General features: G+C 34.6%; 1 protein-coding gene across 1 annotated transcript in view; it reads left to right on the top strand.

Moving 5' to 3' along the window:
- Nucleotides 1–2,008: 2,008 nt before the first annotated feature.
- The window catches only part of Su(z)12 (Polycomb protein Su(z)12), a 62,159-nt gene continuing 41,421 nt past the window's right edge, over nucleotides 2,009–22,746 (top strand). The window contains exons 1-5 of the mRNA XM_069831942.1: nucleotides 2,009–2,187; nucleotides 13,026–13,072; nucleotides 14,807–14,990; nucleotides 15,165–15,256; nucleotides 18,345–18,537. Coding sequence (XP_069688043.1) covers nucleotides 2,088–2,187; nucleotides 13,026–13,072; nucleotides 14,807–14,990; nucleotides 15,165–15,256; nucleotides 18,345–18,537 — 616 coding nt within the window. The 5' untranslated portion in view covers nucleotides 2,009–2,087. The remainder of the gene's footprint in view (nucleotides 2,188–13,025; nucleotides 13,073–14,806; nucleotides 14,991–15,164; nucleotides 15,257–18,344; nucleotides 18,538–22,746) is intronic.

The following is a 22,746-nucleotide window of genomic DNA, read 5'->3' on the forward strand; positions in this document are numbered from 1 at the left end:
ATCCCTTCACTGCAGACAGAGACACTTCAGTCACAAGAGTTTGTCCTAGACCAAACTGCTTGCAAAAATGCGCGAATCTTTTTGTGATGGTCCCTCTAGCCCCAATCAGTAATCCAATAACTTCGATCGACATTACAATATTAACATAGGTGGCTCTATTATAGTTGAAGTGGACCACCATTTAAGCCCCATGCCAGTTATGCAAATTAAGTAACTTTTTGTATACTTCCCCTATGTTTGAGCGATATTTTTGCATTTATGGGATGCTTCAGGCTAATGAAATAGCTTAAGTTTTAATTAATTTAAAATGTCAAGGGTGGCTGCAAAAGGGTATCTGTTGGATACAGGTGGGAGAGCCATTAATCCTTCCCATTGAAGGCTTTAAGGAACCAACTTGGACAAATACCCAATGCCCCATCCCTACCTGCCCGTGGTGCAGCTGTTAGTAAGCATAATTTTACAAGCTGAACTAAAGGGAGGGGCTACTCATCAATTAGCACTGGTCAGCTTGATGAGTTAATGACTGAATTTGATATAATTTTTCTCTATTCAATACCTAATTCCCTCTTTACCCTTTCCTATCCAGTCCTCTGACTGAACTCTTACTTTCTTCGACCCCGACGGCATTAGAGCATTTTCTGTTCCTAGTGCTGACCTGCTATGGCACTAAAATCGTCCTCCAGTGGCTTAAGGAGGGAAAGCTGGTGATCAACAAGATCTCCCAGCTAGGTCCAATGAACCCGTTGACCAACAGCAGGTGTGGTCCTCCAGACATTCTAGGGGTTGTGTGTGAATGAAGTAGCCACCAAAACGTTATCGGCTACAACTTGCCATTTAACCACTTTAATCTGCGCTTCATTGGCTGACCATGATAATATCTTTGAGAAATATTGGAGTGCAAGAGGTCAAATGACTTTATTGTCAAACACCTGGCATTAGAAAACAACAAAAACAATTGTCAAGTGAAACCCAGATTGCTACAGCTCGGTTTTTTCTGAACGTGGCATTGTAAGCGCAAGGTAAGATGACCATATTTCTCAAAGTGAAAGCTGAGACCAAATAGGTAACTATCACAAGAACCTCCCTCTTGGTAATTTTGCTGATCAGGTACAAATACTATTCTACACACTTCCATAACTGTTTCTTGCTTCCTCTATGCTTCTGCACTTACAGGTGGCATTAACTTAAGAACCATGAAAAACGCGAATCGACTTATGAGTTATGATTATAAAACTGATTAAAAAAAAAGGTCGTTTTGTTATTAAATGCAAGAGTGGTATATCTAGCATGCTAGAAAATTTACTAGTGCCTCATTTTTGTAATTGGGTTTACTTGAAGAAATTCGAGAAATACTGTTACGTAAGATATGTCTGCTTAAAGTATGCTCATTTTATTTAGTGTAGGTAGAATTGGTGTTAGCGAGATTAGGAAAATTCGTCATGGATTACCTGACATTCGCCTTACGGTTGGGGAAAACCTCAGAAAAACTCGACTAGTTAATCAGTCAAATCGGGAATCGAACCAACGCTCGAGCGCAACCCCGATCAGTAAACGTCTGAGCTACGCCGGTGGCAAGAGGTCTTTAATAGACCTCACAGCCCTCTTGGTCAGTGTCTCACGCTAGTTGTTGGAAGGCATTAAAATAATCAATAAATATTCTATGTCATTTCGCTTTGGTTCTGTTCAGACGTTCTTAATATTTCACGAGTTCAGTAATTACATACATTCTCGATTTACTTTTGATTATTTTGTTTTAATTTTATTAAGTCTTGTGAAAACTTGTGCATTTCTTTTTAAACGCGATTCCCAGTCGTCCCTGTTTAAGCGACCGGCTACACCGGATCGGTACCGGTATTGTTTTTCCCGGCATGAAGGGTTAGTGTCAAAAATATTCACGAGATCGCGCTACGAGAATCATTGCTGCCAATAATACAATTATCAATATGTCTTCTGCTGTAATGTAAATTTTCAGTGTTGTGTTGGTTAAACTGTTACGTGGTGAGTGACCGGTGGGTAAGTGGTTAGTGGGGTTCGCGGGTTTGGGTAATTTTTTTTTTTTTGGGAAAAGTGAAATTTTTGAAAGGAAAATGCCACCAAAGAAACGTGAAAAGGAACCCGAAACATCTAAAAATCCAAGAATGGATCAAATTCAGGCGGATCATGAGTTATTTCTACAAGCATTTGAAAGTAAGTACGATCTTTTCTCACTTCTGATAAACACATTTTAAGCGTTCTTTCCTTGGTCATACCAGCTTTGTTCAAGTTTTGATGACACTAGTAACCCCTTAGTATTACAATTGAATATGATGCATAGACCCTCGTAAATAAAGAAAATACATTATATACCGACAGGATTTCATAATTTAATTATATTTCTGAGGGTAAGCCAGGTTCAGTAGCAGTGTTTCCGTTACGCAAATTGTAAATGTTATTTTTAAAAGTATCTTAAGGTTATTCAGTTTTAAATCATAATTATTAATATTAATACTTTCAAAATATGAAATTAATTTATAAACGATATCTTATTCAAGGATAAACTGCGAAACCTAACGAGTTACAACGAATTTCGTGAAGATGTTTAAAAATCAAATTACAGTCCAAACTAGGTTTTTACAATCTATGTTAGTTTTTGTAATTATGTGGTATAACACAGTGCAACTAACTATTAAAATTTACGTATTAATCATAATTACTTAATAAGAGTACTATTTAATAGACTATATAACTTAAGTCCATATTTTCCCCCCAACTGTTTACATTTAGACATGGGTGGGTTATAGAACCGACATTAGGGCCTACTGTTTTTGACATGAGAAATAAAAATTATACAAGATTTTTAGTAACGGTGATTATTTCTTGTAATACTTGATATTCATTGTCTTGGAACTAAAATAGAAAACGTTGATAATGAAATATTTAGATTTGGTTAGTTTGAAGTTATTTTTATAGGTTATTTGCTACCGTTACTTGTTGCTGTCCTCTGGGACTGGTTGTTCTCTTTTCTCATTGCTTCATGTTGTTTATAGATGAGTTTGGACTATAATGAAGAGTTTTGTGTTTTTGCTTTCATGCATTTTTTACATATAATTAATAAATAGAGAAAATACACAAAGAAGGCCTGTAAGAGCGCTTAGCAGGATGATTGGTTTGACGTTCATATGTACATAAGGGATAATATTTGAATAGCCAAGAACAAGAGCACAATAGAGGGATTGCATGTACAAACAATTAGGCATAAGTAGACTTGTTGTAATAATATAGGCTACATAGCCTATATAACATATCATTTGTTTGGTTTTAGTTGTAGCAGAGGACAAAATTGTGCGAAATATTAATGTGAAATACTGTTTTTGAAATTTTGAGAAATATTAATGTAATAATACATCATTAGTCATGAACAAGCCTAATAACCAACATGTAAAATTGCAGGGAAATTCTTATCGGAGTATAATTTATGAAAATGTTGTGCGGTTAAAGCATCATTTCACTAAAATTGTGAGTTATTTTTTAAATTGTTTTTGTTACATTTGCATTAAGTTATATGTAACGAAGCTTAATGATCGTTCATAATTATGTAAAATCGCCGACAATGTGGTTGGAAAAGCAACAATGGCAACTAAATTCAGTATTACTCTTCTTAATGGGGGGGTATTTTACGACGTTTTATCAACTGCTGTGGTTATCTGGCGTTTGAATGATATGAAGATGATAATGCAGGCGAAATGAATCCAGGGTCCAGCACCCAATATTTGCTCTTAATGGGGTGATGGAAACCCCCGGAAAAAACCTCAAAACCAGGTAACTTGTCCCAACCGGGATTTGAACTCGGGCCCGTTCGTTTCACGGTCTGGCAGGCTAACTGTTACTCCACAGAGGTGGACAATCCAGTAGCTAGTGCAAGACTATAATTTCACATGTCACTACTATGGCTACACCTTGAACTTTTTCCCATTAAGTTGTCAGCAAACAAATACTTCAAGTTCTTCTGTATTTTATGTAGAACAATCTTTTATACCTTTTGTATATAAGTTGAACATATCTCTTCAATATTTTGTATGCGTTGCGACAACTCATATCTGAACAATTTTTTGTAGGCTACTTTTCATCACTATTTATACATGGCTAACAATGAAGTCTTGGTGTGTGTTCATAAGAATATATCATTAAAAGACTAGGCCTACATAAAATTTTAGGCACCGATATTGTCACTAATGTTACATTCCCTAGTTTGAGATGAATTTTGAAGTACGACTTAATATAGATTCTCATAATCATCTTAATAATTTAATGCTTATTATTCACAGCCACGCCTACAAGCAGTAGAGAAACCCATCGAATGAATTATTATTTAATAACCATAATAATTTTATTATAAATCACCTTAAAACGCATTTGCTTGCAAATAAAACTACGATATTATTCTTATTTAGGCCTATGTAATGTAACTGTTTTATAAACTGATCGATACGAGTGTAATTGCACCTTATTTTGTGCACCTCGAAACAAATCAGCCGCACAAAAAGTTAATAATTCTGACAAAATATTGCTAGAGGCCATATCATTAGTAGCTGGTGTAGCATTCGTGCTTGGTAGGTTTTAATGACATATGTTTGGTACATAGGTTTATTTTAACAGGTTGTATGTAATAGCTGTTTCTCTATGATCTACTTTGAGGTAGATACAGTATTACTATCAGACGAAACTTTGTAGGAAATTTCTCAACCAAGGAAACATAATTGTTTTTAATGTCTAGTATTATTTATTCTCATCTAGGTACTGTTTTCTCATATAATTATTAAGTTATTTTCAGCATATTTATATCGGTAATGTAATTTCAGTGAGTTTTTGCTATTAAATATAATTATGATGAAGGAACGTTAAATTTTTGTCGAAACATTGACTCAGTAAGTACTCATTTCTTGAATGGTGTTCGGTGATTTCCAGATTGGTAACGTTTCAGTTAGAATTTAATACTAGTGGTCGTGAACCAAATTGAGAGTAATAGGTTTAGGTAGGCAGGCCATTTTTTAATGAATGGCCTTATATATTTACATGTTAGCCTCACTTTCTATTTTTAATTTTTACTTCGCGTTTGGAATCCTCAAGATGGGATCAGAGATATCCAGCCTGAGTCTGCGTAACAAGGATGGTTCAGGCTTCACAAATTATGTGAATATCCAATTCGTCATATCCCATTTGAACCTTGAGGATCAACATTGGTATTCTGTATTAGTTCCATTTCAAATAGTAGTGACCATGAATCGACTGCGACACGGTAGATCATATAATATTTAATTCCTAATTAACGATCCCATATTTCTGCCCCGAAAGTTGTGGTTTTGTGGTGGAATAATGCGAAGTAAATGAACGATAATAAAATTATGATGCTTTAATGTTTGTGAGTACGCTGGTATAAAACGAATTCGTAATTGAAAACATTTACATTAGTGCCATCTGTTGAGAGATTGTAGAAGTAACTACAACCAGCTGTCTAGTCAAGGTCAATCGCAGGTCTAGTTCATTGTCCTGTCTTATTCCTCCCACTTCAATGAAATTTGGAGTCAGTCTTACTATGTGTGATAGGAAGGGTGAAATATTTAATTCCAGAATTAAGACCGATTTCGTAACGCGTGAATACACATATTGATGAGCCTTACGATGCTTTGTAGGGTACGGTACTTCTTACTGTTTTTATCTTATTGAGAGTTCAATTCAGTAACGAATCAAGAATGATATCGGTCCCCAGCGAAAGTAATATTTAGGTCCCTTGAGTAAAAAATAATAATAACAACAATGACAATAATAGCAATAATAATAACTCATCTCTTAGGTGTTGAACACAGGGACGAATAAATTTAATTTACAATCACACATTTATTGACTCTCTTTCCTTAAATGCTAGTTTGTATACTATAAATCTAGAGAGAGAGAGAGAACTTTTTGGTAGTTTAAAAAGGCAAAATCGTAAATTCTGTCTTCTGCATATGCATTGGTTAAAAACAATGTTAGAAAAATTATCATATCAATTTCCAACTCGAAGAAGAGGGGTCAGAAATGTAATTTATAATATAATATTTTCAGTATCGGTATCGTCCTTTTTTTTTTAATGGAGTTGAAATAGTCAATTAGTAATCTGTTTCGGAATGTACTTAGGCCTAATATTTTTTAATAATTTTAAAAGCTTCCTTTCGCTTAGCACAACCACTGTCAAAACGCCGAATTACTAATGATAAGTTAATAGGAAAGAATGTTAAAAGAGAAAATAAAAATGTAACAACTTTGTAGACTCATTGACATGATCACTTACATTCGAAAATCGATTGAATATTGTCAGACGTTGTTTGCATAAACCACGAAATTCCAGTTTTGTAACAATTTTTAAATAAAATTGCATTAAATATAGGTAATTGTATAGCAATACTCCCGATATAATTATACAGTACATTAATAAATTATAGGAATCTTGTATGTTTAATAAATATAATAGCCTATATAAAAATAGGTGTTCAAATACGAATTATTTGAATGGCTCTAGTGTTACTTCAGTTGTAATGTAAGATGAGATAAAGGGGGATGAGAGAGAATTGGAAGGTCGCATACCTGCCAAACCGCGTTTTGAGCAAACGAGAATAGAGAATATTGAATATTATTATAAGGGAGTGTGAAAGAGATCTGAGGAAGCGTGAGGGCGCAGCTGAGACGAGTATTTTCGCAGGAAGGACAGAGAGGCAACAACAAACAATACTATTATTGTTCATTGAATTAACTTTTAGTCCAAAAATTAATACCTAATTTGACTTTATATTTATTATTATTATTATTATTATTATTATTATTATTAAAACCCGGATGTTTTGGCATTTATAACAGTTAAAATAGGCAGGCAAAAAAGACACAATAATTTTTGAAAAAGGCATTATAAATTTTAAAAAGGCATAATATATTTTAGCAATACATTTAAATTATATCAACATAACTCACATATTTACTTCGTAGGTGACACATGTTGACTTATAAAATCTTCGTGATTAACAGTCTTTTCACAAACCTTACATAACAAAACTGTTTCATCGGTTGAAAACACATGGCACCAAATTCACTAACGTAAGCATGAAGTTTACTTTTCAATGGTTTACTGAATTTAGGCATTCTAGCTAACCGATCTTATACCTTCTGTCACCCGACAATAACTTGACTGTTCCTCACTCAAATTTCTTTCTCCTACAATAATAAACACGTATAGCACAAAATTGTAACAGTAAGATTTGAAAATATGAAAGCAAACAATTGAAAATGCTACGTGACAACTTCTATGAGAACGGGCTTAATGTTTAAAATTATAAAGCTGATTGTTGGTATCTTGAAGGCATGACAATATTATATTTGTAACTGTGGATTGTCGATCATTATTCATGTTACACCAATAGTATTAAAGCACGATTATTAGCAGATTAAGCAGCTTTACTATTGTTAGTAAAGTTAGTCATTGTTTTAGACATTTAAATTTCATAAACATCTTCTTCTTCTTCTTCTTCCCTTCAAATATTAGGCCAAATGGCCTGTTACGATCTCACAGTTGAATTTTCAATCCAGCGCTTCTTTGGACGACCGAGAGATCTCTTCCCGTTTGGACGATAGTGGAGCATGACTTTTGGGATTCTATCTCTATGCATGCGATGCAGATGATTTATCCAGTTGTTCTGATAATGTTTTACGTGATTAATTACAGGTTCTAGTTGTAATTCTTCCATTACATCTTCATTGCGTTTATGATCCTATTTCGTATATCTCGCTGCATATCTCATAAATTTCATTTCATTAACCGTTATTCTGCTTTCGTCTTTCTTCCTCAATGTCCATGCCTCACTGCCGTAACAAAGTACAGGTCTCGCCAAGGTCTTGTAAAGGCGAATTCGAGTATGCCTTTGTACTAGGGAAGGTTTCATAATGGTGTTAATTATTCCCATTGTTTTGGTGTATTTAGAAATTTTCTGTGAAATGTCTACTTCATCAAAAAAAGATAATGTGTATCCGAGATATGTAAAATAATTTATCCTTTCTAATATTTTATAATCTAAACATATTTTGCTAGGCACAGGGTATTTTCTGCAGAAGGCCATAATTTTAGTTTTTTCTTTATTGATTTTCATATCATATTTAATTCCAATTTTGATAAAATTAAAATTGGACGTTGTAATTCATCTTCTGAGGATGCCACCAGAGCTAAATCGTCTGCAAAAAGTAGTGAATCTAGTTGTAAATGTCTATTGAGTTGTATATATCCGGCAACCCGTTGGGCAGTAATTTCATAACTGCTTTCAAATCTCACAATAAGCCTCGGATGAACCAGATTGATAATTCTATTGACGACAATGGCAAGGCTAAGGACAATTCTTGGAAAAGTGAAAATATTCTTCATAAACATAACATTACAATTAATTAGAAAATTGCAAATAAACAAGAAATATTGCTTTAAAATGACAAAAAAAGGCATTTATTAGTAAGAAACACCTTAAAAAAGGCAAAATAAAAATTGCCCCTATCACTTTGATTTACTCTAACATCACATTTACTTGCACCCAGTAAAAAAAGGCATTTTGCCAAACATCCGGGCTCTAATTATGATCGTCATCATCGTCCTCCTTCCATGTATTAGGCTTGGTGGTCTGTTACAGTCTCATGCCATCTTTTTAATGATTTTCCTAAAGATCTCTTTCCTCTGGGGTGTTAATTAATAATCTGACAAGGAATGCAGCTTTGATCCACACATGTGCAAGTTAGTCCTATATGTAGATATAAAGGTGAGTCGTAATTGTGTACTATAAAGTATTGTAGAGTATTCTATATTCCGATATAAACAGATTTTGTCATATAAACATATAGCCCTGACAGCTTTGATATCGAGATATGGCATCACTTTGGGACACAGTCATTATCTCCATAATACAGCGGCCACGACCATAAGTCTATAGCCTATGAAAAAATATGTTTCATTTTTAGTATAGAATACTCTGCACTATTACGACTCTTCTGTATGATCCATAATTGAAGAGATTTTGAGTTCTTGAAGAATGTCTGTATTTTTCTTTTGGTCTAGTCATGTATAGCCTCTGCTGTTCTCATGATTTTCATTTCGCTAGCTGTTAGTCAGCTTGCGTATAGTCCAGGCAGTGCTGCCATGGTAATTTTTTTCTTGGCCATACACCCCAACCTTTATTTCTTCCTTGAAGTAGGCCTATATATTACTCTCCTCTGCCTATCCCTCTGACTATCATTTTTTGGATGTTTTTATGTTAAAGAAAAAGTAAAAAAAATGTTTTGCTTTGCCTTTTAATTGTAAAAGAAGAGCTTAATTTAAACAAGATCCCAAGAAGCTCTCTCAGTAGATTTACACTTGTCTTGATGAATCCTGTAGCTTGCATCTGCAGCACTCCGGTTGTTTTTTCAGCATTCTTTTATACTGTACTAGCTGTACCCGTGCGCTCCGCTGCATCCGTTAGAAATAAATATAAAGTAATTAATTACATAATTAAAATAGGACATTTGATCCAGGGAACATTCGTGTTTGATAGAAGGATAAATCGTTTAAAATGTTACTAAATAATTAAAATGCGATCATTTTGCTTCAGAGACACTCATTTGGTGCAATGACAATTCCTTTAACATGTTTCTTAATTTTTATTATATGCAACCATAGTTTAATGAAGATTGACATCATTTAGATTTAATGTGTATATTTTTTTTTACTTGTTATAGGTTTCCATTGAATTATGGTAATAACTTAATTTTAACCCTTGTTTTCCACGTATTCAGTAAATGGCACTTGGCCCACTGTGGTTCTGAACCCTTCAAATAACTTAAATTATATTATATAATATTACATATTATATTAATAATATTACATATTATATTATATTATATCAGAAGTTACTGTAATAACATTATAGCAGTATGTCCATCTAGAGAAACTACACTTTCCAATGGTGAAATAATAATTAATTATACAAATCGGTTAATTTAGCTTCCGATATTACTTCATACAAACACACAAACATTCTCTGTAGGCTATCTTTCATAGTTTTCGATTGTTGCTGTCCAAGACCCCTTATAGACGAAGTCATTTGTTTTTTAATTCATTACACGGTCTTAGATGGCAGTTATTTTAATTTTAAAACTCATTTATCTCATTAAATATCAGTCCTATCAAAATTTTTGAAGGAATAAAACTTATCGCAAATTATTTTTAAAGAAACTTTTGTTATGTAACATTTTTAACAAAAATCAATAATAATCGAGATATTTCGATTTATTTAATTCAGTTCCCCTTATAACCCCCCTTTTAAATACTGTATTTTGAATGCCATATAGCCTAAAATCTAAGTTACAACGAACTTAATTTATATTCCAATTTTCATCGAAATCCGTTCAGCCATTATCGCGTGAAAAGGTAACAAACATACAGACAGACAGACATACAAACAAAAATTTCAAAAAAGCGATTTTCGGTTTCAGGGTGGTTAATTATATATGTTAGGGCCAATTATTTTTGGAAAATCGAAAATTACCAGAAAAATTTCGGCTACAGATTTATTATTAGTATAGATTATGGTTCTGAATTCCAACGCTGTAGAGGTGGGTCATTTATATTTGTGAACATTAAAGGAAACATATTACTAACAGCAGGAGATAATCTAATATCAGTACAGCTATCCATGTACGAAACTTATGCACCCATTCCGCTGAGTTAGCTCTCTGGTAGCGTGTTTGCCTCCAGACTAGTCGATACCCAGTGGGGTCAGAGATTGTCATGTAAAGTTTCTACCTCTCGAACTAGGCAAGATGGCGGTGCACAACTTTTAATCACTAGATTGTACACCAATATGCCTGGGTTAAATCCCAAATCTCTCCGCAGTGCATATGAAGAGAAGGCATATGTCACTGTTGATAGTGATTCGTCCGTTGGGCAAAAACGTTAAGTCTGGCGGTCCCTTTGGTGCTATTCGACAGGAGTAGGCTATGTGCTGGCTCCAGGTTTCCCTTCCTCATTTTCATCGTCACTCATTCCATACACTACACTTACACATACACTGATCCTAGTACATGACATAACCCTCAACAGATACACATCATGTACAGTGTTGCCCTCCAAAGGTGGTGTGCAATTAGAAAATGAGTCACAGTCCTGCCATCTATCCGCAATATGCGGAACCCGAATCACGTAAAAGTGAAGTGGGTAGGCAGTGATACCAGTGGCGGCTCCTGCATATTTAAGAGGAGGAAAGAAATTAACAGCACTAAATGACACCTTCTTGAATGAAACATGCTACAAATTAGCCTACATGCATGCATGTAAGACCAGGTAGTGTTGGGGTTGGCCTTCCCTTCTGTATAGCAATAATCTGTTCTTGTAAACTGAGTTTCCTAAATTGTCCAAAATATATTATGATTTCACTTTCATTCATTGTTGAATAATTGCACAAATTAACAATTACAAGGAAATTCACAACCTCGTAGCATTTTTCGAGCACACTACAGCATCACACATGTTGGAAGAGACTAGCTACTAACTCGTAACCGGAACCGTTTTACAGAAATGGAAATGGGAATGGGAAATAATCTGAGGAAAGCGAGAACACTGCACCCACCCACGTGGTCTGTGTTGCCACATGTACATTTTACAAGTTCAGTATCTCATACTTTTGAAGAATACCAGTTCTTGTAAAGTCATACTATCATTATTGTTCAAAGCTGCCGGTGGCCGATTAATTTTTTATGTTAAAAATGATGTAGTTTGGAGTACCTACTTTCAGTTTCAAATATATTTGTACAAAACTGACAACTTGGCTGTTGCCCTGTCTAGTAAACCATGAATAGAAGTGAATTTCAGGGCCAACTACGTAAAACTACTTCCTCTTTGTTTTACATAAACCCGACTTTAACTTTCAAATATCCACGAAAGTTTCAAACCATGATTAGTAGCCTATATAAAGTGCAATGAATAATATTTTTGATTTATAATTTTAAAAAAAAGTTTACATGGTGTCTTTCATAGCGTTGCGTTAAAATTGTTTTTGTTGTGTCTCCTGATAGATGTGTTGTAGTCCGGTTGAATGCAACATCGTTAGGTGGCAGCGGTAGCGAGCTTGCTGCACAACCAGTCGGTTTCTATTTTCTGCCCATGACTGATTCAGAGGAGGATCTCCTCCCTCTCCGTTCATTTACTTGCTTTAAAACTCTGCTTCTTTCTCTGGCCGCTAGTGCGGTGTTGTCTATGTGTGTTAACTGCAGTAGAGGAGGAATGGAGTGCCTTTCCTCTACACAGACAATCTCACAGTTTTCTACAGCACATGATTGCGCGTCGTTAAAAACTCGATCAACCAAGTTTTTCTTATAGCTGTGAACTTAAAAATTATCGAATCTTCCTCGAATTTCAAGGCACATATTTCATTTGGTATTTACTTCCAAAAGAAGAAAATGTGAGGAGGACGTTCCTCCCTTCCCTTCCCCGAGGAACCGCCACTGAGTGATACATACATACATACGCACCTGTGCACTGTATGATTCGGTATGGGCAAAAGTTTCTCTTCTCCATATGATTCATTAAAAAATTGTAGGATCTCATATGCCATATGGCCTCCATGACAGCACTGAGTCCAGGCTTCACATATATATTTTTTTCTTTGCATTTCAAAAGTGGGGTGCACGGCTTATTCATGGGCACGAGGTTTTTGAGAAAATACAGTATTTGGGAACTGGACATGTCTTAAGGCGATTTGTTGGTCACCAAAATAATTCTTAAGCAGTTAAGATAAAATTATTTTTTGTTTTCTCATTGTAGGCTATATTAAAGACTTGCTTTTGCTGTTTTGCCAGGCTGTGCATCATGGTTTTTTACCTTTTAATTTGGGTAAAAAGTTAATTCGAAAAATTGCGCTTAAGTTGTTTTGTTGATATGTTGTTAAGGATTTATTATTCTTGTTTCATAGTAATTTTTATGATGTGACTTTTCTTGTGTTTTCATGCAGAACCAACACAGATCTACCGATTTCTGCGAACAAGGAACATGTTATCAGTAAGTTTTCTTAAAAAAGTTTTGATTTTATTTACATTTAGTAATTGTAATGACCTACAAAATAAGGCATTACATCATATTAACTATTTTTTTCTAACAAATTAAGTTAACATGTGACAAAACTTTTGTGTGTGATTTGTGGATAATTAGTGAAACTGTGTATAAGAGTTTAAATTAGAAAAAAATGCCAAATATACAGGTTGCAATAGTTAGAGAGGTGATAGTGTACATCAAAATAAAAAATAAAAGTCCTACAAACATGGGTCCTAAAATTAATATCTTCTGAGAAATGAGCAAATGTTAACCATCACTGTAAGAACAGCATATCTTCCACTGTTGAGCTCTTTGGCAAGAAACAAATGAAACAGAATGCAAACGTTTGTCACTGCGCATTACAGATACGAAACTTCCTTGATGGTACAGTAATACTACTGCAGTATGATTACGAACTCTAACATACTGCCATCCGGTTAAGCATCCTTTTGATATAAACACAAACAAAAGTATGCTGTGTAATACAAAGTGACAAACGGCTGCATTCTGTTTCCTAATTTGTTTCTTGCCAAAGAGCTCACAGTAGAAGATATGCTGCTCTTACAGTGATAGTTAACATTTGTTCATTTCTCAGAAGATATTAATTTTAGGACTCATGTTTGTAGGACTTTTATTTCTTGTTCTGATGCATACTACCTCCTCTCTGCTGAATATTGGAATCTTTTTTTTCAGAACACCTTTTAAAAATCAAATACAGTAATACCCAATATGTACTTGGGTTGGATAAAAAGTAATGGCAACAGTTCGATATTTCTGACATGGCTTTATTCACAGGGGTACAACATTTACGTACCTTCTATATAGTTGCCCCCCTTATTTATTACCTTTTGCCAAATGTTTGGAACGCGTCGTACACCATCAGCGCATCCATCTTTGTTGATGTTCCGTATTGACTGCCCTAAAGCACGGATAAGTTCATCTCTGGTATTGTACCGGGTCCCTCGCAGTGGTTCTTTCACTTTGGTGAAAAGATCGTAATCGCATGGATCATATCGGGTGAATACGGAGGATGTTCCAGAATCTCCCATTGCCAGCGACGCAAGAGGTCCTTGACAGCAGCAGCGGTGTGACTCTTTGCATTATCATGAAGAATGATGGGGTTCTGTACCCCCAAGTGTCGTTTTCTCCTGAGGGCTGGACGAAGGTGGTGCTGCAGGAACCTGCAGTAGTAGTCCGCATTTACCATCTGCCTTGGAGGTACAGCATGGTGCAGTATTACCCCATCAATGTCATACGCCACAATGAACATCACCTTCACAGCACTTCCAACAAGGCCTTCCTGAAACTCTTTAACCCATCGTGCCACTGTGCAGTATCGCAACTCTACATCGCCACATGCTTCACGCAGTCCCTGAAAACATTCTTGTGCACTACAACCTTGTGCCACTTCAATTTTGATCCAGGAATGTTGCTCTAGTTTTGTAAACATGATCTTAGGGCGCTCGCACTATCCCTATGAAAGTCAACGTTCTACACACTGCAGTAGATTGACAGAGTACTGTCGCCGCTGGCTACACTAACTCATCTAACAGTCCTTGTTCATGTCCATACAGCTGGCAACTCTCGAACGCACCATCGTCACGTGACAGCAGTGTTGCCATTACTTTTTATCCAACCTATGTATTTAGAGGAAATGTGCATATGAGAAATATACATATTTTTTTCTTTGCTTTGCTTCAGCCTGTTTTTTTGAATAGGACTCTTAGCTACATGAAGCAACGTATGTCTCGTACCCATAAGCATCGTAAAGGATTTAAAGTTGACTGCTTATTGGATAGAATTAACATGAAAAACAGAGAGATTCAGCCTGGTAATCTAGAAGGCTATATGACTCTCACTTTCCTTGGATTCTATGACAAAAAAGGTAAGTGTAATTACAAATTGTTATCCTATAGTGGATGTTATTTAGGAAACTTTATTAAGCTTTCAGCTTTCTCCATTAGGAGATTGATAATCATTGTAATTTTATTATATATATGTTTTCTTTAATAACTGTAGTATGTATATAAAACTGTTTTTTTTTCTTTTTTTTTTTAAGTGGACACACAACAAGAACCTGTCAAGGTAGAAACTCTTCTTCTTAAAATTTGTCACAAGAAAAGGAAGGATGTGTCATCTCCTATAATGCAGGTTAGTAAAACTTTACTCTTTTTTTTCTGCGTGCTATGAAAGAAAATTGATATAAGTATGTATTGCTATTATCATCATCATCATCATCATATAAGCAGATTTAATGTACAAATCTGTGTCTATGTGTGTGTCTAAATTTAGTTTTATATTTATTCTGCCTGATGTAGGGTTCTTAAAAAAGTAATCATCTAGGGTAGTGGTTCTCAAACTTTGAATTTTTTCTTTAAAAAAGTAATCATGTAGGATAGTAGTTCTCTAGCTTTTTGAAATAACATTCAGTGTATTATACTACTTATATTATTTAACAAGTTTGAAATATAAATCCGAAACTGCACTTTGAGAATCGGAGTCATGCACATATAAAATCAGTGACACTCAGTTCAGTGTAAATTCTTACGGCATTTGACTTGAAATGTAGAAGAGGAACTGTGTCAGTTCCCTTCATTTAATATAGGGATGATAATTTGAGAGTGCTGACAAGGAAGGTTCACCAAGTGATAATGGATTTTCGCAACAATTTTTCCACCATACATTCCATTTCAAATAAGAAACCGCCCTATAAATTTCTACATCCGGAGAAAGCCTACTTTTCAAGATATGATTTTTTCAAATTCTTCAATCCAGAGCTGTAACAGCTAATGCAAACAATGCTATGCTAGACAGAGAGTGAGTGAGTGTGTGTGTGCGTGTGTGTGTGTGCGTGTGTGTGTGTGTGTGTGTGTGTGCGCGGTTTCTTTCTTTCTTTTTTTTTAAAGGTCGTTTGAGCCTTTAATAAGACAGATGGGATTTTTGCTGCATTTCTTAATAGTAACAATTGGATAGTCTGGAACTTTAATAGGACAGATAGAATTTTTTATGCGTTTTTTGTAGTAACTATTGGTAGCCTGAGATTTTAATAGAATATATAGGATTTTTGTTGCATTATTTTCTTAGTGGTTACAATTGGTAATATGGAACTTTAATAGGACATAGGATTTTTGCTGCATTTCTTAATAGTAACAGTTTGTAGTCTGAGATTTCAATAGAACAGATAGTTTTTTTGCTGCATTTCTTAATAGTAACAATTGGTAGTTTGGAACTTTAATAGGACAGATAGAACAATTTGTAGTCTGAGACTTCAAAAGAACAGATATAATTTTTGCTGCATTTCTTTATAGTAACAATTGGTAGTTTGGAACTTTAATAGGACAGATAGAACAATTTTTAGTCTGAGACTTCAATAAAACAGATAGTATTTTTGCTGCATTTCTTAATAGTAACTATTATTGATTGTCTGGGGCTTAATAGAGCAGATAGGATTAATTCAATCTTCTTAATGTATCCAGCTGTTTGCTGACAACATAAAGTCCACTGTAATTCACTGTAGGATTCATTGTGCATTTCTTAATATTAACAATTGGTAGTTTGGAACTTTAATAGGACAGATAGAACAATTTGTAGTCTGAGACTTCAATAGAACAGATAGTTTTTTTGCTGCATTTCTTAATAGTAACAATTGGTAGTTTGGAACTTTAATAGGACAGATAGAACAATTTGTAGTCTGAGACTTCAAAAGAACAGATATAATTTTTGCTGCATTTCTTTATAGTAACAATTGGTAGTTTGGAACTTTAATAGGACAGATAGAACAATTTTTAGTCTGAGACTTCAATAAAACAGATAGTATTTTTGCTGCATTTCTTAATAGTAACTATTATTGATTGTCTGGGGCTTAATAGAGCAGATAGGATTAATTCAATCTTCTTAATGTATCCAGCTGTTTGCTGACAACATAAAGTCCACTGTAATTCACTGTAGGATTCATTGTGCATTTCTTAATATTAACAATTGGTAGTTTGGAACTTTAATAGGACAGATAGAACAATTTGTAGTCTGAGACTTCAATAGAACAGATAGTTTTTTTGCTGCATTTCTTAATAGTAACAATTGGTAGTTTGGAACTTTAATAGGACAGATAGAACAATTTGTAGTCTGAGACTTCAAAAGAACAGATATAATTTTTGCTGCATTTCTTTATAGTAACAATTGGTAGTTTGGAACTTTAATAGGACAGATAGAACAATTTGTAGTCTGAGACTTCAATAGAACAGATAGTTTTTTTGCTGCATTTCTTAATAGTAACAATTGGTAGTTTGGAACTTTAATAGGACAGATAGAACAATTTGTAGTCTGAGACTTCAGTAGAACAGATAGTTTTTTTGCTGCATTTCTTAATAGTAACAATTGGTAGTTTGGAACTTTAATAGGACAGATAGAACAATTTGTAGTCTGAGACTTCAATAGAACAGATAGTTTTTTTGCTGCATTTCTTAATAGTAACAATTGGTAGTTTGGAACTTTAATAGGACAGATAGAACAATTTGTAGTCTGAGACTTCAAAAGAACAGATATAATTTTTGCTGCATTTCTTTATAGTAACAATTGGTAGTTTGGAACTTTAATAGGACAGATAGAACAATTTTTAGTCTGAGACTTCAATAAAACAGATAGTATTTTTGCTGCATTTCTTAATAGTAACTATTATTGATTGTCTGGGGCTTAATAGAGCAGATAGGATTAATTCAATCTTCTTAATGTATCCAGCTGTTTGCTGACAACATAAAGTCCACTGTAATTCACTGTAGGATTCATTGTGCATATACAAAATCTCTCCGCAGATAAAATTGTAGGCTTACCACTGTCTCTAAATTTGTTTATGAACTCCCATATGGTATCTAGTTTGTACATGTCGAATTAGGGAAAAGTTACTGCAATTTTAATTGTATGCTTTCTTGAATTTATTGCCTTCACTGAAAGTGTTCCACTAAAAACACTTGTCCTTTGAACATATGAACAACATACACTTGAAGATGTATAAATTTCACACTACACTGGAACCTGTTCATATTGTCGCCTTCAATCCCCTGTTCGAAGACCATGCTAATGACTCTGACAGAATGTGGTACCAACTTGCTAATTTAATACCAGCTGTTGCTAGGTGAACTACCACACTCATGTCATTGTAGAGAGACTTTGTATATGCCATAATATCATATTGAGATTCATCCGTGATTTTAAATAATTAAGATAATATGGTATTAATTTATAGATGTCTGTGGGTACCAGTGAAGTGCCCATCAATCCGTCCGAAGATCACCCTCCTCCTAAAGCTCCAACCATATCAATACCAACAGAATCGTTTAACCTCTCGAATGGTCATCTGGTGAAATCATATGTGCTACTTCTACGGGTGTCATGCATTTCAAATGGTTTGCTCTTGTCAAATGGAGATGTGGACACAGGTAAGGCATTGTTATATCTTATGAAACATAACGTGAAATGATTGTTACATTTCCATTATTTCTTGATCCTGATCTGAATCAGTTTTTCCACCATTTTAGTTGAATATTATGAAGAAAAGTATACCAGAAAACATATGAATGGCGTATTGAAAATAAGAGTATTTGACACAATGTTTCAATTATTTACTGATTGTAGTGGACTGGGATTGTTATATTTCATCTGAAATTTGCCCAAAGATTAAAAATCATGACAGCTGAAGTACGATATTCTACATATAAGTGTATAAACAGGATGGCCCACATAAAGTGCATGGTACATATAAGTTTTTAGATATCCTAATTATTGTCTTCCCTTCCTAATTTTTTTCGTAATAGAATCAGTAAGGCCCGATTGTATAAACCATTTAATCTTAGATCTGAGGTTAAATTGATCCTTGTTTCAGCTGAACTTGGAATTTTGTGTTGTATAAAGTCTAATCTGAGATTAATTTGTCTCAAACTAAAGTCAACTTTGACTGAAGAAATTTCTCCGATTAAGTTAGATGATCCAAGTTCAGTTATTTCTTTTCTGTTTGAAATATACGAGTGACAGATTGTGCAAATAAAATATCCATTATTATTAATATTAATAGATATGTTAGGTACATTTATATATATTTCTTTCAATTTCTTGCCTTAATACACAAACATTCTTATATTTTATAAGGCTCTATCGTGTTCAGCAGTATCAAATAACATAACCTATAATTATATTATGTTTATAACAATCATTAATGGATATGATAGGTACATTCATAAATGTTGAATTAACTGTATTACTAAACGAAAATTGTCGTTTTATAAAGCTTTATTATGTTTAGCAGTATCAAACACCATAACATGATAACAACTTGGAGAACAGTCAACCTTCTTCTTATTGTCCGCCATTATTTACATTGCAAAAAAAAAAACAGTGTCTCCAAAAAAGAGTGTAATATGGAAAGTCGCGAAAAAGTAGTTGTAAAGTCGCTAGATTTCTCATTATCAACAAAGAAAGATCAAATTTTGTCACTATGAGGTGCTAAAAAGGTCACTAAATCCCTATTTAAGCAATATAAAAGTTAAAAGAAATTGTTGTTGAAAAAGAGTTAAAATCGCTAGATTGGCAACACTGAACAGGTTATACAGGTTTTGCATAACATGGTCCGCGCATCATGTATTTCACCTGTTTATGTGATGTTGCCAAATCCTTTTCATGTGAACTTAGATTGCATTTGAACCAAGGTAATTTGATTGCAGAAAAGTTTTATACAATAGAAGAAGTGTCTGAACTCGGTTTACTTTTCGATCTTCGATCAAAGTTGATCTTTAGTCAGGGAGTTTTATACAATTGGGCCTCAGTAAGTGTTAGATGATGTCAATGGAGGTTATTTTGAGCACTTGAATAAAAGTATAAAGTAATCAATCTTAATGTATCCAGCTGTTTGCTGACAACATAAAGTCCACTATAGTCCACTGTAGTCTATTCAGTTGTTGTTTTTCACGAGAAATGAGGGGTATTTTGATCGGTGTTCATTATAGATGCCTGTTGCTAGTAGCCAGAGTTGGGGTGTAGTCAATATATACTGCAGGGCTGTGTCTTCTGCAACTGGTACTGATGATTTTAATTTACTTCTTTTGTGGTTTATGGATGGACAGTATAGAAGAATGTGTTCTAGATCTTCATCATGATTATTAAACCACAGACAAGTAGGAGTATCAGAAAGGTGAAATCGGTGTAGGTACAATTGTGTGACAATGTGATCTGTTCTGGCTCTTGTTTAAAATGTTTGAATAAGTCAGGGCAAGTTTTCGTACATTTCCAGGTCATTTGGTTTCTTTTGTACGGTGTGACTTTTGGTGTTCCAAATAAGTACTTTAGTACGGTTCTTGGCATCTCTCAGTGCAGTCTCTACCCGGAGATCCCATTGAGGGACTATTTTACCTCCGGAGAATTTTACACTGAGAGACTCCATGTATCATAAGCAGTGAAAAATATAGTGGGACTGCGTTGGTGGTAATGCAGCTTCTGCGGGTACCTCTTTGTTACTTGTTAGCTTAAACAACAAGTTTAAGCCCCCTCACCACGACAAGATGAGTACCCACCAGGAAGAAAAGTGTAAAGTAATAACTTCGTAATTATTTATTGATTAAAGTTCACGTTAACACTTTGTTAAAAACATAAAATTACTTAGTCATACGTTAAAAAGTGTTAAAATTTTAAAAAAGGTATATACCTTCGACAGACGGCCCGTTTCGACGTTATGTCACGTCTTCTTCAGTGTCTCCTGAACTACTGGTGATCTTGAATTCTGCGATGTGCATTTGTCGATGGTAGGGGTGGGGGTGTGTTGCTCTTATGGTGAGGGCTGGTTGTTTGTGTGTTAAGATGTATCATGACGTCGAATAATCTGTGGGTATTGAACTGTAATTGTGTGTTAAGTATATGTTGTGGGTATGTTATTGTATGTAATTATTATTTCTTTAGTATATCTGTACCGTGTATATCTTCGAAATTTAAAATACCCATTACTTCTGAAGATATTGTAATCTAGAGGGTGGGGGGGGGGGTTCAAAGTTGCTTAAATTTTTAGAAAAAGAAAATCAGTATATCCATAAAAAAACATGGGAATTCTAAGTTATTTTCCAAAGCTCCATGAAGGGAGCACACTCAGAGTTGCCATGTCATTTTGTGGAAGTTGGTCAAAATCAAATGTAGTTTCCTTTATCCATTTAAGAGATAATGGCTTCAACACTATGTGGGCTACCATTAGTATGAACATACATACACACACACGCACGCATGCACGCTTGTGCCCATAAGTCAGTTGACAAAAGTGCATTAATAGTACATTATGCAACGAGCCCGTAATGGTAGTAATTAAGACGCGAGTATGTTTATGAAACGAGTGCGAGTTTCATAATTTTCATACGAGCGTCTTAATTACCATTATAGGCAAGTTTCATACGACTTTTTATGCTCGACCATATTTCTAACTTGAAATTATTCATAAGTATTCATGTTATTCTTATGTGACTGGGGAGCGGAACTGACCTTGTGCAATATCTCGTAAATTGTGAGATGTGCGCAGACGCGAAAGTATTGATTTTTTCCGAGAAACCAATGTCATTGGCCTTGATATAATCTAGAGGGTAAAATAAACATTAATCGTGATATAACCTTGAAATTGATTTAGACATTGAAAAACGAGATGACAAATTGAATTTATTTGAATATTATTTACAATTAACGCTAATTATTATAGTAACAGAACATAAACTTCTGCGACAATATTGGATTTCCAGCCTCCGTGACGTTCGCTAGTTGTCTTTCGATTGCATATCCGAGAATAATCAATACTTGCACTTTCATATTGCTACAATGGTGTTTTCTGATTGGTGGAACACCTGAACTTTAATGAGTAGGTGTACTTTAATGAGGTCCATTAAAGGGCTGCTACCAGGTGTATAATTACTACATTTCGGCATGGTCGAGCATAAACATGTTTAATTTACAAACGTAAAGTTATATAGATAACACTTATTAAAAAAAGACTAATAATGTGTTACTAACCTACATTAGATGGTCAGAGCGCCCTCCTTTCTTCTCAATGTAAAGATTATTTTTATTCAGAATAGAAACACACGTAATATTCTGGGAATGTAGATTTTTAATTCAGACTGAATACATTCCTTTAAGTTCCACATCACGAATTTTCACAGCTTAAACTCTGTCTTTTAGGATTCCCTCTCTGAAAAGTTCACCACGGTAAGATCTGGAAATTAGGAGGCCTTTTAATGGTACCACATCTGCTAATCCATTCGTCAAACATTTCATTCAAGAAATTCCTCATAATCAGTCCATAGTGAGGGTGTGCACCATCTTGTTGCCATATGAACTCCTCCCGAACTTGTGTGAGTATTCAAAGAGGGACTATTTTCCAGTTCTAGCATCACTTCATGAACCATTTCGAGGTAATGTTCAGAGTTAACAGCCCAGTTGAAAGCATAGGGTCCGATGAGACTACAAGCAAAAATTTCCACCTAGACATCACATCAGTAGTATTTAATTCTGTCTTACTTACTTACTGGCTTTTAAGGAACCCGGAGGTTCATTGCTGCTCTCACATAAGCCTGCCATTGGTCCCTATCCTGAGCAAGATTAATTCAGTCTCTATCATCATATCCCAC

Source organism: Periplaneta americana, chromosome 7 (genome assembly GCF_040183065.1).
Source record: "Periplaneta americana isolate PAMFEO1 chromosome 7, P.americana_PAMFEO1_priV1, whole genome shotgun sequence".
NCBI classification, from domain to species: domain Eukaryota; kingdom Metazoa; phylum Arthropoda; class Insecta; order Blattodea; family Blattidae; genus Periplaneta; species Periplaneta americana.